This window comes from Strix uralensis, chromosome Z, assembly GCF_047716275.1.
Source record: "Strix uralensis isolate ZFMK-TIS-50842 chromosome Z, bStrUra1, whole genome shotgun sequence".
Lineage (NCBI taxonomy): Eukaryota > Metazoa > Chordata > Aves > Strigiformes > Strigidae > Strix > Strix uralensis.
The window spans coordinates 82,812,269-82,830,105 of NC_134012.1; the positions used below are offsets into that span (position 1 = coordinate 82,812,269).

The following is a 17,837-nucleotide window of genomic DNA, read 5'->3' on the forward strand; positions in this document are numbered from 1 at the left end:
AAACCAAAACATAGAACATCCACTATATCCTTATTATCTAACACAGTGGTAATGCTTGGAGAATTCTTGGCTGAATAGTACTTTCAAGACAAGGAAATCTAGTAAGCCTGTCTTTAATAAATGCATACTTTGCCAAGTGTTTCTCCTTCACCGAGTTGCAAAAACAGCTTCTATACACAGTCTTCAAATGCAAGGCCACACTGCCTCTCACATAACTTTATGATATATCACTGCTTTGGTTTTTCAGAGTAGTGTATATTACATACTCTCAGTTCTTGGTAAAAGCTGCTAGCAATGATCACACTTTAAAAAGCATGTTAAAGCTTGATTTGTTCTGTTCTTTGTTTCACAGCACTATAGACTATCAGATTGAGATTTGAAGAAGTTTCATCATTCCAGGCTATTTTTCGCTTGTTTGTATATTTTCTTTTGAGCTGCAGTATTATCACTGTTTATTATAGTAAATTCTATGCTTCTCTAATAAAACAAAGATTATACAATTTCACTAATTTCTAAGTCTAGCCAAAATTGGGATTTGGATGGTGAACAAACTATGACTCAATCCTGAAAACACCGTGTGATGTTTGCTAATAATGCAGTCTTCTAGAAAAAATGGACTGGAGTGTTTCCGCAACTTTTTTGCTGAAGAGGTTCATGTTCCAAGAATCCTGTTAATACACTGCTATTCCTGGATTATCCAGTAGTAAACACTACAACCCACACTAACTGCTACCTCTGGACAGCCAAGAGAAAGCTGCTAAGATTCTTGATACCAATTTCACAGTAGTTATTAGAATCACAGAATCATTTAGGTTGGAAAAGACCCTTAAGATCATCAAGTCCAACTGTAAACATAACACTGCCAAGTCTACCACTAAACCATGTTGCTAAGCACCACATCTACACTTCTTCTAAATACCTCCAGGGATGGTAACTCAACCACTTCCCTGGGCAGCCTGTTCCAATGCTTGACAACCCTTCCGGTGAAGAAATTTTTCCTAATATCCAACCCATTTCCTCTTGTCCTATCACTTCTTACCAGGGTGAAGAGACTGACAGCCACCTTGTTACAACCTCCTTTCAGGTAGTTGTAGAGAGCAATAAGGTCTCCCCTCAGCCTCCTTTTCTCCAGGCTAAACAACCCCAGCTCCCTCAGCTGCTCCTGATGGGACTTGCTCTCTAGACCCTTCACCAACTTCGTTGCTCTTCTTTGGACATGCTCCAGCCCCTCAATGTCCTTCTTGTAGTGAGGGCCCCAAAACTGAACACAGTATTTCAGGTGTGGCCTCACCAGTGCCAAGTACAGGGGGACAATCACTTCCCTTGTCCTGCTAGGAACTACTTCTGATACAAGCCAGGATGCTGCTGACCTTCTTGGCCACCTGGGCACACTGCTGGCTCATATTCATCTGGCTGTCAACCAACACCCCCAGGTCCTTTCCTGCTGGACAGCTTTCCAGCCACTCTTCCCCAAGCCTGTAGTGTCACATGGAGTTGTTGTGACCCTGGTGCAGGACCCTGCACTCAAGCCTTGTTGAACGTCATGCAGTTGGCCTCGACGCATCAATCCAGCCTGTCCAGATCCACCTGTAGAGCATTCCTACTCTCAAGCACATGAACATTCCTGCCCTACTTGGTGTCCTCTGGCTCCAGTACCCTGAGGAACACCACCTGCGACCATCTGTCAACTGGATTTAACTCCATTCTCCACAACTCTTTGGGCCCAGCCATCCAGTCACTTTCACCCAGTGAACAGTACACCTGTCCAAGCCACGAGCAGCCAGTTTCTCCAAGGAGAATGCTGTGGGAAACAGTGTCAAAGGCTTTACTAAAGTCTAGGTAAAAAACAGCTACAGTCTTTCACTCATCCACTAAATCCACTTATTAATGCACTTTGGCCTAGGTTGCTGCAGTACACAGCATTTATTGCTCCTCTTGAACATCATCTGAAAATTAGGAACCGCTCATCCTCATAAAGGGGTTCAGATTTTCAGCACCCAATTTGGTGTTTGCAAGTTATCTTTAGTGACTTATGTAGAGTTTGTCTAGAATCAGAAGGAAACTGGCCCTCTGCTGAGGTTCAGTACTGAGACTTCTGAACCATTTCTGAAAAAAGAAAGTTAGTTAACAGTATAGACAAAATAATTTCAGGACAGGTGCTGAAATGTCAATAGCATCATTGTAGTTAGCCTGTCATGCATATAATAGAGTCCATCTCTACATATTCTCACAATGCTACAAAAGCTATCTTAGCACCATTTCAGTTGCACTTGATAGCACTGCTCTTGAATGCTTAACTCTGTCTAGCAACTCATCCTATTTTATCTTGGCCTGATACAGAATAAAAACATCTGTAAGATGGATGTAACTAATAGCTGATCCTTAACCACAGTTCCACAATCTTTCTAGCGTCTCCCCAGTGACCAAACTCTACAACTGGTCTTGCAATAATTTCTGCTGGTACAGAGGTACAGCATATACATTATCAGTGGAATATTCTGCTTTAGAGATGTAAAGGATATATTCTGGCAGTTGTTCTAATTTTGAAATATTCTTGCAATATTGGTATCACTTAACCACTACAAAAGTCCTTTTATTGGCAAATATTTGGGGGTACCTTCCAATTGCAGACAGCAACTTTCACAGAAGTGCCTAACCTGTAGAAACTCCATTCTAGACACTGACAATGGAGCATTACCAGCACTGACTGAGAAGCCTGCTTAAAGCACACACACTGAACTGGACGACAGTACTGATGCACCCAACTAATGACAACTGAAACAAATCACAGTGATTTAAAACAGTTCAAACCCCCACTTTAGGCAAAACCACTGAAGCTTTTTATAATGATGATGGAAGCTATGTTATTCCATATGCACAAACAGTTAAATCATTTGGAACATTACCTGAGGGAGATTTGCTGCAGGCAGCTCTTGTTCTCTATAGCCCAAATTTCCTAATGCAAGCAGAGTCTTGAGAGACTACTTTTCACACAGCTATTTGTCCAGACTCTTGGAATATGACCTAACTGGTGGCCAGAGATTCAAAATGTGATGCAAGAACTATATTTCTGTTTAGCTTTGTTCATTTTCTATGTCATTTTCTGCTGATTTAACTGTTAGTTAAAAGTTATTTTATTCAATATTCACTGAAAACAGCTAGTAACTGAGAGAAAGATATCATTTCTTGGATGTGTTCTATACAAGCTGAGCATTTAACTCCTTTTACATTTAAGAATATCACTTTTTTCCAATATGAAAAATGAATGTGGTCTAAACTATTATATTTTCTACTATTTCATTATAACTAATTTTTCTGTTGTATTCAACACATGCTGAGCTGCAGTAAGAAGGTGACTACTACTTAATAATTCAATGTCAGGATGCTCTTTCCCCTTCTATTTCATTTGTGTTTCCCAAGACAAGGTATATTTTAGTACTTACAGAACCAAATGGGACTCTAGATAATTCAAAGGAATTCCTGTTGATCAAGTTTTAGCATATACATGTACACACAGGAATACAAGGTCTACAAAAGCACTGGAAATAGACAGATTAATTCAACTACAATATGCAGTTAAAAGTTTTCAATAACCACAGTGTTACTCTACTAGCCTCATAAACATCAACTCACAGAAGACTTCAGTCACAAGAGGAGCAAGGCAAACAAGGATAACCACATACCATTTTCCGCCTATTCTTGCTTCTTCTTTCTGATATGCATGTAAAAACCACCCATAAGATGATGTCAGGCTTTTTAAAAAAATAAAAATATTACAAAGCCAACAAACCCATCAAAATATGATTTAATGATTTCTAACAATAAGATGCATGTATCTGGCAGTAATACAAGAGGAGGGGTCTTTTTTAACTAAAAGTTAAATATGAACTTCTGGAATACAGTTTAATTACAACTTGCATGGAAATAGTAGTCATTATGCTTAGCAACAATATTTAAAAACCAGAAAATTTATGTAATGTGTTAAATCAGTTTTAATGGGTTGCAATTAATCCTACTTAAAATTATGAAATATACTGCAACAACCTTAAAATATGTTAATACGGTACTCTATTTTAACAGGTGTCGAGAGAACTTCTCCTAATCCTGAAAGAGTTGAAAACCACATCAAAACTCTTTGTGAAGATCTTCCTTGCTAATGGAATAGAAATTTTTCCCCATTAATAGGACATCAATTATTGGATATTTTACAGCATTATGGAAACTCCTTCAAAAACTTAACTAAATCTACAAATGAAAATTTTAAAATAATATTCTACTTTTCTACCATTTTGTTTCAGGCCCCACAACAATCTGGAAGAAGGTTTGTGCATATAAAACATGCACCTACATGCACAATATTATAGGAAAATACTATTCAGTCTGACATTTAACCTAATACTTGAAAGAACTGAGGGTAAAATAATAATTTAGATACATTATATGTATCAAAATTAAACAAGATTATTCAATGGCTGCTACTATGAGATCTCAAAAAAATTCCCAGCAACTACGATATGAGCATCTTCAACTTGATGAGAACATATGACATTAGAAATAATCCCTTCATTTACAATTCATTTACACTACCAATAAGATAACAGAATAGGTGTATTTCAAATTAGTATCACTTTAATTCAACTGGAAGTATAAACTCTCATAGCTAGGCAGGGTAATGTACAACCCTAACTTAGGATAATATACATTTAAATACAAAGTGGAAGATAGAAGAGTATTTATTTTGTGGGTCTGTCTTCGCACTATAGCGTCTTTCAGATCTATGTATCCATCATCCAAGATCACAATAGGGAAATGTGATACTGTAAATTCAGGAAATATAAAAACTCTATTTAGATTTTTTTTTTTTTAATGTTAAAGAACAGTGCTACAATAATCAAATGCAATTCATAATTTGTTGAGGGAAATGTACGTCTATTGACTTGGTGAATCTTACTTACACAGTGACTCATGAACTCTTCTAAATTAAATTAAATTTCCTGAATCCCAAGTTATGCAACTAGATTAGCAAGATGATCACGTTCTCTAGAATACAGTATTAATTTTTTCCCTAATTTTTAAATTTAAAATTATACTATTACTTTTTAAATTCTGAAAAGTTTACAAAAAAAATAATATTTGTTAACCTATGAGTAGATTAGTATTGCTACATCTATATTACAAAGCATGAGGAAAAAAAGCCCTGAAGAGTTGTTAAAGTAGGTGTGGTTTTTTTCGAATAGCCTGTTAAACTTCAACTTGTAGTTATCATTTCAAATGTTCAATTTATAAATACAAATTCCAAATATTTCTTAAGTATTTAATATAGCTTCAGGGATATGAGAAAGTCCACACAATATGAACTGTCTGGTACATATGATGGGAATTTTTTTTTCCTGAAGATTCAAAGTGATATGAAAACCAATGAAAAGCATGCTTCAGCTGTGACGCATTCCCCCCAGAAGTCTTACAAAAATTATACTATTGAATAATGTAAACATAAGTGTCAGGTTGCATCTAGAGTAACAGACCACACATTATGGAAGAACTTACAAGAAAGATTGCCAAATTTCTGATCTGCTACTGATTAGCAGAAGAATGTTATGCATTTGTTCCTAGTTGTAATCTAACCTTCATGCATATTCAAAAGCTAGAGTATATGTGCATAGTAACAATAAACTTGCATGATGCTTCTTTACACGGTTTCTTCAGTAATACGGGTCCTAATGAAGATAATTTCAGAAGGCTGGCAAATTCTGTATAATTTCACTACACAGAAAATATACCCAGATTTCAATAAGAATAAACATCTCATACTGGTCCTTGGCCATAACATAATAATAAACAAGGTACTCATCATTTTATATTGCTTAACACTTTGAATGCTGTATTTCCTTCACATCCTTATGTTTTACTAATGTTCCCCTTTTAAAAATGTATGAAGGATTGCTGCTTTGTAGTTCACATTTATACAGCTTTCCTAGAAGAACACAGAATACCACACTGAATGCCTATTGTGCAGAAATAACCCTGAAGGCTGTATCATAGCAGTATGCAGTAGAAAACCCTTACCAATTTTTCATCAACTGTGATGAGTTGCGTGTCTCGAGTCTGGTCCTGTGCCAGCCGCCATGTGGAAGTGCTCAGTGACCTGCGGTGCAAGACTTGAAGTTAAAAAATGATTCATGCAATGAGAAAATAGAGGCAGACAAATCTTACATAAACAAGTTACTTTAACAATATCCGTCTTGTAAAAAAAATTGAAGAGGGAGAGATGAGGGCACAAAAATCCTTTTTCTCCCCAATTAGTTCTGTCTGCTGAGTTTTTGGCAGACTCCCACTTTGCAGTTCACAACAGGCTGCACTTTATGTCAGCCTACAGGCTCCCTGTCACAGAGGGACTGCCAGTGGCAAGGACTGTACTGCTCTATATGAATGTACAGTAGCTGGTTTGTCACGAACAGACAGAAAAATACAAGACTGCTGCAAGCATTCTGGAACTCTGATCTTAAAATGATGGCATCAGAGGAAAAAAATCCTAAATCTATTTGAAATGGTAAAGCTCCAGTTCTACACTTCAACAACAGAATATTAACAAATTTTAAAAATAAAAAAAACCACCAAAACCCAACAAAATTCAGACAAAATTTTCTCATTTTGAGTAGGCAAATTTCACAAGTATTTTGCTTCATTTCTAAATCAGTATGGGTCAGCTTATTTGTTTCCAAGAAATCTTCTTGCGTAATTACTGTAAAGTGCAGATGGAAACACACAACCCAATTCCACATCACTGAATTAAGAAGTAAAATTTGCCCTTAATTTGCATTATGTCACTAATGTCAGGATTGGGCCATTTGAGTACAAATCATCTTTTGGCAAAATAATGCAACAGCAACTGAAACAAGCCAAAATGCCCAATTCTCTGAGCTAAGTGTGTTTCACATGTAATTAAGGTCATTTTAAACAAATGAGGCACAAAAGTGCAAGAATATAGACAACTGAACGGTAAGAGGGACTAAGCCACTTTCGTTTCAACTGTTCTTCAGAAGATTACCTCATTTGGGAAGCCAGACATGCTTGCAAGATGCAAATGAACTTTGAGATTCTGCCTATGTGATACTTAAAACTGTACTTCTAGTAATTTAACGCTACTGGTAATGTTTATTAATTTTTGAGGAAACCATCCACAAGTGCCTTTAAAAACACCACAGCTTTTAAAGTCAAATTCCAAGACTTTCAGAAAATCTGGAATACTATCGAAACTAACTCCTCCCCACATAAACTATAACTCTGAAATAGTCAATAGCGTGAAAGGTGTCTCAGGACCAGATATTCTGCACACAATCATTCAAAACCTGTAGATGTTACAGAATCACAGAATGGGTTGGGTTGGAAGGGACGTTAAAGATCATCTAGTTCCAACCCCCTGCCATGGGCAGGGACACCTTCCACTAGACCAGGTTGCTCAAAGCCCTGTCCAACCTGGCCTTGAACAATTCCAGGGAGGGGGCAGCCACAGCTCCTCTGGGCAACCTGTTCCAGTGTCTCACCACCTTCACAATGAAGAATTTCTTCCTTACATCTAATCTAAATCTAAAACAGCATATCTTCCACCACATTCTACTAAGCCAAGGAAACATGGAAGACCTAACTGGGGGAACAGTCTCCACATAACACATGAATCTACCATGTCTTCTAATTTCAAATCCCTCCCTAATTTTTGTCAATTCTGGTGAGAATGCATTTGAAGATATGAACTTGATGATTTAATTTAGCCGCACTGGATTTAACACATTAAGTAAACATTCAGTTTTCAGACATTAGCATGGTAAAGTTTTTTAGGAGGTAAAACCTACACTAGAAAGGAATTTTGAATTATAAAGAAAGCCACAAGAATCTTATAAAACTAAACAACCAGACCAAAGTTCAGTTCAGTAATATTTCAAATGCAGATTCCCACAAATCTATACTTCTAATGCAGATTACACTCTACTAAATTACCTTCCATTTGCCAGTAACAACTTCAAAAAATTTCCACATCATGAAAAAAAAACTTAAAGAACAAAGTTTATAGATCCACCCAACTCTGACATCAACAGACACATCTATTTCTATCTAAAATGAAAAAATCTGTCTGGAAGGGTACTGTGAAGAACAAGATGAAGTTTTCAAGTGCAAGGGAGCACAAGAATTTAATAAACGTCAAAATTATAACTACTGTATTAGCTCAGAATCTCTGTCCCAGAGAGCTTCTGGCTCAACATAGCTGTCATTTTTTAATTTGTACATGTAAAACAATACATCATAAAACCAGGATAGACTGATACTGCAGTATGCTACAAGAAATGGCTCTTAGATGGTCCTTATTCAAAAAAACACCAAGAGAGAAGTTATCCTAAAAACCTTCACAACAGCAGCATTACACTTGAGTTCCAGTGGTAAGCAGCTGAAGCCACAAAGTTTCCAACCTTAAACCAGGCAAAAGCATTGTAATAGGAAAATTAGTTTCTTCCCAAATTCAGGAATTTTAGTATCAAAGTAGTATTCTGCGGGTATTCTAGAACTTTGTGTCTACAGTGTTCACTATACTACTTAATATATGGCCAAAGGACACCAGATTATGCAATCAAATTAGTCCTTTCTGGATAGAAAATACTCTAAACTATAAATCAGAAAGTACTCTAAACCCTGCTCTGTGAAGAGGTCTGATGAGTTTGTAAAGACTTGAGTATGCCAGGTCTTAAGTAATAAGCCTTATCAGAACCACACTTCCTTTTTTTGTAACATAATTGCAATTTGGAACAAAATTTAGCACAATTCAGTTTGAATTTGGTTGGGGTTTTTTTGGGTTTGTTTTGTCAAATGTGGAAAAGCATTAGTCAGCTTTGAAAAGTATAAATGTCATGCCCTTCCAAAATTATTTCCACTTAACATTGCGTCATTTGACATTGTTTTTACTCAGATGATTGCCGATTTTGGAAATTTCTGTACTTCCAGAAAAAAAAAAAAAAAAAATTAGAGTGATTTCATACCATTATAGTTACCAGGGAATAAATAGCAGGGTAAAATTCCACCAGATTAAAGGTGAGCAGAATCTCTCTCTGAGATGCCTCTACACTGCATACAGAGAGCGCTGTTTTTTTTGCATAATATGTCTTTGTTTAGTGGGATAAATTTTGCAAGGCATCACACTGTACAGCTTTCCATGATGTTTTAGCTCTTCTTCTACAAAAGCAGACAGACCGTTTACTAGACTAAGTCAACTTCTGCTACACTTCACCATTTTTCAAAGCCATTTCTCTTGACTACACCTTTCTAGAAAAAGCACAGCTGTTACTGGAATTTGCAACCTTGTGTATTTCTTAAATATCCAGCTTTCTGTCCATCCCTGGATTGCAATGAGTTGGAAAAAACATACTTTCCTTAAGAACTTCCTATTTAAAAAGTGGTTGTAAACTGGCATTTGGACTAGATTAGGAATGTGAACTATAAATCCATGGAGGTGTGCCTGTGTAAAAACATAAAACACCAGTTTTTCTTTAAAGATTACAGTCTATTGATATTTGCATTTGTTATATCTCTTATAGGAAAGTAACCTGGAGCTTAGAAATACCGGCAACTCTGAAATACCACATGCTATGAAATACTATCGAAAAGTTAATAGGAAGTGTTACTTGATTCCCAGAGCACTTGTTTAATTTTCAATAGGTTTCACTGCAAGTTTGTCCCTAACGTCAGGCACTTAACTGAGGAGATAACCAGGAACCAGGCCTCTTTCACACAATCCTCTCTTTTCAAACTCCCACAATGACAAGTATCATTTCATCACTCAAGTTTCCCCTTCGAAATTGTATAAACTTTACATATTCGTTTAATCTGAATGCAAAATAAATGTTGTAATCTAAATCACTTAACTGACCAGATAGTGTAAACCCTTTATTCTGCCCTCAACAGTAATTCTCACAAAATTCCCAATTAATACTTGCCTCTACCCACATCCACCTCGACCTTTAGGCAGCTTTTGTGACAGATAACTTGCAGAAGTATAAAACATACTTTTTACAGTTTCATTCTCACAATGTTCTCCTCCTTTCTTGTACTACTGACCTCTGGAAAGATAATCTGCTTTCTTCCTTTCTCTTTGTAAGCAATATGGGTCCACACTACCCCATTTTGCCTTTTTTTGACTGCTTATGCATTTTTTTTTCCCCTGTCAAAACATCTTGGGACGAGGCCTTAAGAACAGGAAGTTCTATGTCTTACCCTGTTCCAAGACTAATCAAACTCTGATTTAAAATTACTGTACACAGAATAATTTAAACACTACTAAATAGACCAGCAATGTAATTCTGAAGTTCAGAAACTATACAGAAAGTTTTACACGTAATAGCTAGCAACAAAACCCACTATCATCTACGCTCATTAACGTCCCATTCAAAACACAGATCAGACAAACTTCCTTCACATTACTATCTAATAAACAAAATGGGATGAGACTCCAAGCTGGCCACAGCTCCATTGTGGATCTGTCCAAACATTTTCCTTATAGTAAGCTCCTACTGATGGACAAACGAGCTTTTAAATGTGAAAGCCTGCGTTTATTAGAATAGTTCGCTTTTTAAAACAAAATCCCTTCAAAATTATGTGGACAAAAGTAAAATTGCAGATCCTTACCCACAGTATCCCCACATTAATGTATATGGCTAATCCAATATGCAGCTTCTTGGATTACAACCAACCCTTCACAAGGTCTTCTAGACCCCAAAACGTCTTCATCAAGGAGGCCTGGCTGTATGGCTGGTGAAGAGGACACTTAATCCACAGGGACTCAAACAGCAAAATTCTCCTCTTGCTGAAGTTTGCCTTTCTGGGCCTCTTCCTTCAGATGCATGTGGCATCACACTCCTCCTCCCCAAGTATATTCCCTCTCTCAAATCTCCTAGTCGCTCTCTCAGTGGAAGATTCCTTCTTTGTTTCTACATGTTAGCCTGTCACACAAATACGGAGGTGTCTTTCTCTTCCCACAGACATGGGTAACTTGGTTTGAATTTACAGCAGCTCCTCTGGCTACAGAGACCACCACTCAAATTGTCATTTGGTTTGCAATTATGAAAGCAGTATTTTCTCCCGACCCCGAATTGTGTTGGGCATTTAAGTTCCTTAGACTTGATCTATATGATCCTGTATCATCACTTTACACTAATCAATTTCTGTAGTTATCATGTATCCTGGAAAAACAAATGCTATGATCATCTAACCCCATGTCAGCCGTGAGAAGCATTTACTCCCCCTTCCACCATCATCTGCTGTTCTAGCAAAGTCACAAATGGGTCCCCCATCTCTGCTACACAGATGGAGGGGTCCATTGAAAAGCCATTGGAAATTCTCCTGTCTTCACTGCAATATTCACACCAGTATCAGGTCCCACTGTGGGATAAAGACCTAGCAGAGTTTCTTGTTGCTGAGGTCATACTTATGTCTCCTCTCTTCTTCCTGCATTAGAGGCCCCAGCTCTGTTGATGCCATTAAACAGTTCTGTTGAACAGAAGAAACCAAACAGTAAAAAAACCAGTCAAATGTCTTTTGTGATATCAGGATGAAGGATATAAGGCATCTGACTTGAACATTCATCTTGGTAGTTTTGGGTGTCTGTATTCAATCTCTAAAATTCAACAAATCTGAACTTCTTCAACATCTGCTAAATAACCTATGCTTAACCCCTTTATGCTTTCAGTTTTTAACTGTATAAATGGAAAAACAAATGGAAGTCTTACAGAAGCGAATGCCTGCCGCAGAGCCTCTGGAAATGTTGTGAAGAATCCTCCACAAGCCTAGTGGAAGGTGAGAAGCAGCCATATTTTTACAAGGCATGAACTTGCCTTCCATGAAGAGCAACACTGCGACCAACATGTTACACAACACCCAGATGCAAAAACTTGCATTTACCTGATATAATTCAGTAGCTGAGATTGAATTAATCGCCCAAGAAAAGGCTCCTTAACCTCTTTATGCAACACATCTGACTGTTTTGATCTATTAGCACCCCCTTTTGGTCAGCTGTTGGAGATATGTTAAAGAAAACCAGGTATCACAGCACAGGTAATCAGATCACAACACAGAGATGAAAGAAAACCTCATGTGCCTCATGAAAAATGAAGGCAGCTATTAAGGAGCAAGTCGAAATGGTGTTTTAAGTATTCTGATACTGAATGATGAGGGCACCAGTAGGTGTGAATATGAAGAAGCAGTAGCTATGATGAACCATTCAATGCATTGAACAGATAGGCATTCTTAGAAAACCAACTTTTTTAATATTACGTTATTTATCAGGAATAATATAAGGATCACAGTGTACAGCCACCAGAAAAACATTAAATTCTGAACAAAAAGAACATGGAAACACTGCCAGCTCAGAACTTCCACAGCATCCAACCTAGTCACACACTGCAATTAAGTAGACTAAAAACAAATCAGTATAATGTTCTCTCATATAAAATACAGGCATTAATGATTGCCTGTTAGTATGATGTCAAATACAGTACAAATCACAGTATTCAGCCCCAATATAATGCATTTTTATAAAGACAGCTTGTATAGTTGAACTTGTGAAAGATGAACTTAAACAGAGTGGGATAATACTTCCTTGGTTTTAGATTCACTATTGTAATTAAAGTGATAAAGACTTAACAGAGTCAGCGGTATTTTATTTTTACCAGGATATGTTTACCATTCTTATTACATCCCAACATAAACAAAATATAGACTATAATGCCAAATACTGCCTGTAGAAACCATGTAGTTCTATTTTGTAGTATGAACTGCATGAATAACTTTAGGTTTGGAGGAAAAGCAAGTTTCCCATTTATAAACAGTTACATTCTCAGATAGTATTGGTACATCATAATTCTTCCTTTGCCTACAAAATTATGTTAAATTATAAATTATGTTTCTGAATGGATGAAAGGAATGCAAATTTATTTAATCTAAACTACTAATGAAATGTCTGTATTAAGTGACAAAAACCATCAAAATTGAAATAGAAATATATAAAAACTGCTTCTACTTGATAAAAAGTTCATATGCAAGATATAGATATATTTTCCAGGTGTGTGTTTGGAATACAGGGCAGGCACTGATTGTGATTTTGCTAGGCAAATCTGCATTATGAAAAGAAGCAATGGTCATATAAATGTACTGAATAAACATTAAAATAAGCATTTGACTTGTGCCTTATAATTTAGTGTGCATCTTCAAATCTAAATGTTAAATTCACCTGCCTTTAGAAATATTAAATGGTTAAATTTTCAGGTAGTAAACAATCAAATTTTAGTTATTTTAGATTCTACTTTAGTTGTCCCACAGATAGAAAAACACTACTGACGTACCTACAGACAACTAAGGTATCAGTTGAACCACAGCACTATGCAAACACAGCCGTAGTCCTTCCAGAACTACTGTAGGACCAAAGTACTATATAGAGCCACTCCTGGCACTCCAGTTAGGTCCCCAGGCCAAAAGTCAGCTCTGTTAAGACATGGCTTGAGTTGCCCAACATCACTTTCCCTCACTTAAACAACTTTCTCAGGGTCACCAATGAATCAGGAAGGTTAGTTCTGACTTAGTGCCAAGATTGCACTGCCCTTGACTCAAACAGGGCCCATTTGAGCTGCTTTCTAGCCAGCTAATTGAGCTGACACCACTGGGCACACAACAAAGACCAGCACAACCCTTCAGAAGGCTCCATCAGTAAGTACAGGCAGGCTCAACCTACTCCTGCAGAGCTACACAGGTGTCTCCACCATGCTTTTGAGCACTATGACTTGTAGGAGCATTAATTAGGTGGGTACATGCATGGCACAAGCATACACACAATGAAAACAGCTTGAGCTTAGGAATAGTTCAGGCAAAAATCCACAGAGCTAGCTTGGGTTCAAGTAAGCACACCAGCAATAGAGGGCTCCACATCCTGAAACAGTTCTCTGCAAGTCCCAGGCTGACACCAGACTGTTTCTCAAGGTGCTTGGGCATAAACTCAAGTCATTATTTGCTACTAAACTTCTGAACAAAGTCATGCCAGTGCTTCTAGACCCCCATATGCACATGACTCAAAGTATGCCAGTGGTCTCTCCCAGATTACAGCAAACAGACTAGAAACACTTTTGAGAGAAGGGCTTAACACATTAAGAATAATATGACCCAAAAGTATTTAAATATTTTTGTACTAGAAATCATAAAACTCAGTATGAAGTAAGATCTGGTGTACTACTTTTACAGCAATAGAATACATAATTTATAAGATGTCCAACTGCTGTCAGATGACAGGAGCTCTGAACTACTGCCACATGTACAGTTGCAGATCAGCAATTTCATTACACGTTACTCTCCAAACTAGAAGACCTAATCTTAGAAATTAACTTCAGATCACAATCTGAGAACAGCAGGTTGACCATGGACCAGTGGAATCCTCTTGTAGGCAAGTCAGTCAAAAGGCAAATAATACTAGAAATGCTGCACAGACCGTATCAACTGTCAACCGAATTTTGCATTATCTAGTTAAAAAGCCTAATAAAGTTATGCAGGGAGTAAAGACAAAATACACAGGTGACATATTTGCTCTGTTTGTGCTTTCTAAATGTCAAACTTCTCCCCACACATACATAATCAGGCATTCATACAACTAGACAGTAACTAAAAACTGTGCTCTCTTTATAGTAAGAACAACAAAAGTCAAAGGGTTTAATTCCAAAACTGTGAGGAATGAAACTAATGTTCCACAACCCACCTCTGTCTTAGGGAAGTTTATGCATTTTGAACAAAAGCCTTTGAATCATGTAAAATTAAACAAAAAAAATGAGTTAAGATTCCTCTGTGTTTGCAAACTGGTTTACAGCATAGTACAGTCCTATATTTCATCCCTAACCTTTCCTTTTGATTTAGCCTTTCTATTTGACTGCATTTACAAACTTAAGTAATACTTACTCTAATAATCTAAGGTAATAGCAAGGTCTGTAAAACATGGCATATAAATAAAGGCAACTTCTTTCTTATTTAATGCCCTCGAACACTTGAGCTGTAAACTACTGAACTAAGCTATAGCACAAAAAAGAATCCTTTACAGTGTAACTGGAAAACTACATCTTGGTTTATAATGTTTCACGGAAGTCAATGCAGCTATTTGGCTAGTAAGACTCAGTTGTTGGGTAGCTATGAAAAAATGTATTTAAGAGCCATCTATTCATTTACGTTTGTAGTACTTCATAAAAGCCACTCAGAAACAGCCAAATGCCTCACAAATGAAATGCGATATACAGAAGCAGGTCACTTTTCAGAACTGTATGCTCTCAGCAGTTGTTCTAGATGAGGATGGGACAATCTAGCTAGTATTCTCGCATATGATTTTATTTCACCCTTGCTTCAATTTACTTCGACATCAAGCTTTTGTCCTCAACTCCTCTTTGAATTGTTGCCATTCCACAGTTATCAGGTACCCTTGCTACTCTCCATTCTACCACACACCTTAATCATATCACAGCCCATTTTTTAATTCTTCTGCCTGTCCACATCATTGCTTTGTTGACATATTTCCAACTTCCTTTTCATACACCTCTGAGTGGAACAACCCCCATGATATTTCAGTAAAACTTTGTCTACTGAGTTACATGCAAAGAAGATACACCAATGCTGCCATCTTACATGCAAGAATATAATTTGAGTTTTCAAGTCATCTTGTGCTCTAATATTAACAATCTGAAGATGAACTCTGTCTGACCATGCATCAGGACCCTAAGGGCACTAACAGGTCTTAATGGCTGTGACCAGTCTCACCCAGGGCCTCCATGAACAACCCCCTGCCTGTGGACCTGGAGCTCCATTTAAGCTCAGCTCTGGGTCTTCAGCCCTTGCCTGAGCAACACCATTAAGTGTACCCACCTCCAGCCCTGGCTGTGGTCTCCGAGCCTGGCTAGAGCCTTCACCCAAGCTGCAGGATGACTCCAGTACTGTTCAGACTCTGTTGCCTGGACAGACTTCAGACACGTGTTGCAGCCTGTCTCCAAACCTGTCTGGTTCCTTTTGCTCCTGACTGGACTGACTTGGACCTGGCTCATGACTTTGCTGCATCTGAGACTGTTGATGGACCCTATTACCAGCACCCAGCTCTTCTTGTGTATAGATACTGTGGGAACGTGCCCTGATCAGTGAAGGCACTATGCCTGCTGGGATCACCCTCAGCTTCCAGCTTGTTTTACCTTCAGGAGCAGCCAGACCTTGCTAGTCATTAATTTCTATGAGGTTCAGGTTTTTCCAGTGTATACAACATATTTGCACTTGTTTTTCAGCCTCATTACTTTGCAACCAAAGCACAGGACTTAATTTTTATGCAGTCTCTCTATAACAACTGATTTTAAATCTTATCTCTTTTTAAAAAGATACTAACCGCACAAGGTTTTTTGTTGTGGGTACCAGTGTGATTAATTAGCTCCTATAATACACATCTGTTTTTAGCTTAAAACAAATGGTTGGCTGTAATGTAAGCAACCTATGCAAGTACCTCTGACAGAAGTTTTAAAAAAAATTATCACATCAAAACTTTAACTGCTATTCTACATGCAAGTGCGAGTAACAATTACATGGCACTAGTTTAGGAAAAAGAAAAAAAAGTTCTTTCTTCTAGAAAGTACTGTACTTTCTTCTAGAAAATACTTCTCTGCAGTGTTGAGACAACAATTCTTTAAATTAATGAAGGATAAATTATTGTTACAAGACTAATATAATGAAACTGCCATGCTACTTAAATGAAGTCTACTTTAAAAGAAAGCCTGAATGCCCTGGTGTTCAATAATTATTTTACTTAATTTTCTTTCCATTTACCACTATTTATTAATGCAAACACACCTTACAAGCATTTTTGGAGAACTCACCTTTGAGAATAAAAATAACCTTGTCAGCTACCCTATGTGTGTGTTCTCTTGCGCTCTTACACATTGATCCTTTCCTCCTTCACTGGTACTTTTCTTTCCTTTTGCTAGTCTCTTTTCATATTCTTATTATCTGAGAAGCTCTCTGAAAGGAGACTGGCTAGCCTTGCTATTGCTCACTCTTTTTGAAAGTGGAATAAACCCTTAAGGCAAAACTAGTGCTACAAATGCAAACCTTATTCTTGAATTCCAGTTCAGACAACAACATTCATATTATTTGTCCCTTTCTCTGGTAGGCACAATCAACACTGACATATGACAAAACATCACTGCTGCAGAATTTCCCTTCAGATAACTTACGCAGCACTTACAAACACTCCTTGAATACATGACAGAACAGTCAAAGCTACTGCATGAAGAACTCTGTTTTCTTCCTTCATTTAAAATACTGTGGTTCTACAGAAAGTAAGCCACTTGTTTAGTCTTGGGTCTTTAAATAGCCACAAAATAGATCTCTGGTTTCAGAAAGATGGCACTTCTGAACACTATTGATAGCAGATGCAATATCCATAAAAATCTCTACTTAATACCACTGAAATATATAGAAAAGATGAAAAATTAAACAGTCATCCTCTACAATTTTGGTCTGGACTTTAATAAAGATGGCATTACTTAACGTTACTTCATTAGACTGACAGAAAAAGACAACATCAGAAGTATTTACATATAATCTTCATAAAACATAGGTCTTCAAATATTTTATATAAAATACAACAAATCTGATTTTTAAAAAATAATTAATAGAAGCTGTTTATGAAATCTTCCATGCTAACACTCCAAGAATAAGCAGCTGCAAGAACTGTTTGCCCACACACATTCTGGAGCTGCCTACAGTCTGTCTAGTTGAGTCAAAAGTTAATTTACTTC

The 17,837-nt window shown here is 37.2% G+C and overlaps 1 protein-coding gene across 2 annotated transcripts in view; it reads right to left on the reverse strand.

Annotated features, from left to right (window-relative positions):
- The window catches only part of NDUFS4 (NADH:ubiquinone oxidoreductase subunit S4), a 48,336-nt gene that overhangs the window by 21,866 nt on the left and 8,633 nt on the right, over positions 1–17,837 (reverse strand). For both annotated transcript variants that reach the window (XM_074856149.1, XM_074856150.1), the window contains exon 2: positions 6,067–6,145. In XM_074856149.1, the coding sequence (XP_074712250.1) occupies positions 6,067–6,145 (79 nt within the window). The remainder of the gene's footprint in view (positions 1–6,066; positions 6,146–17,837) is intronic.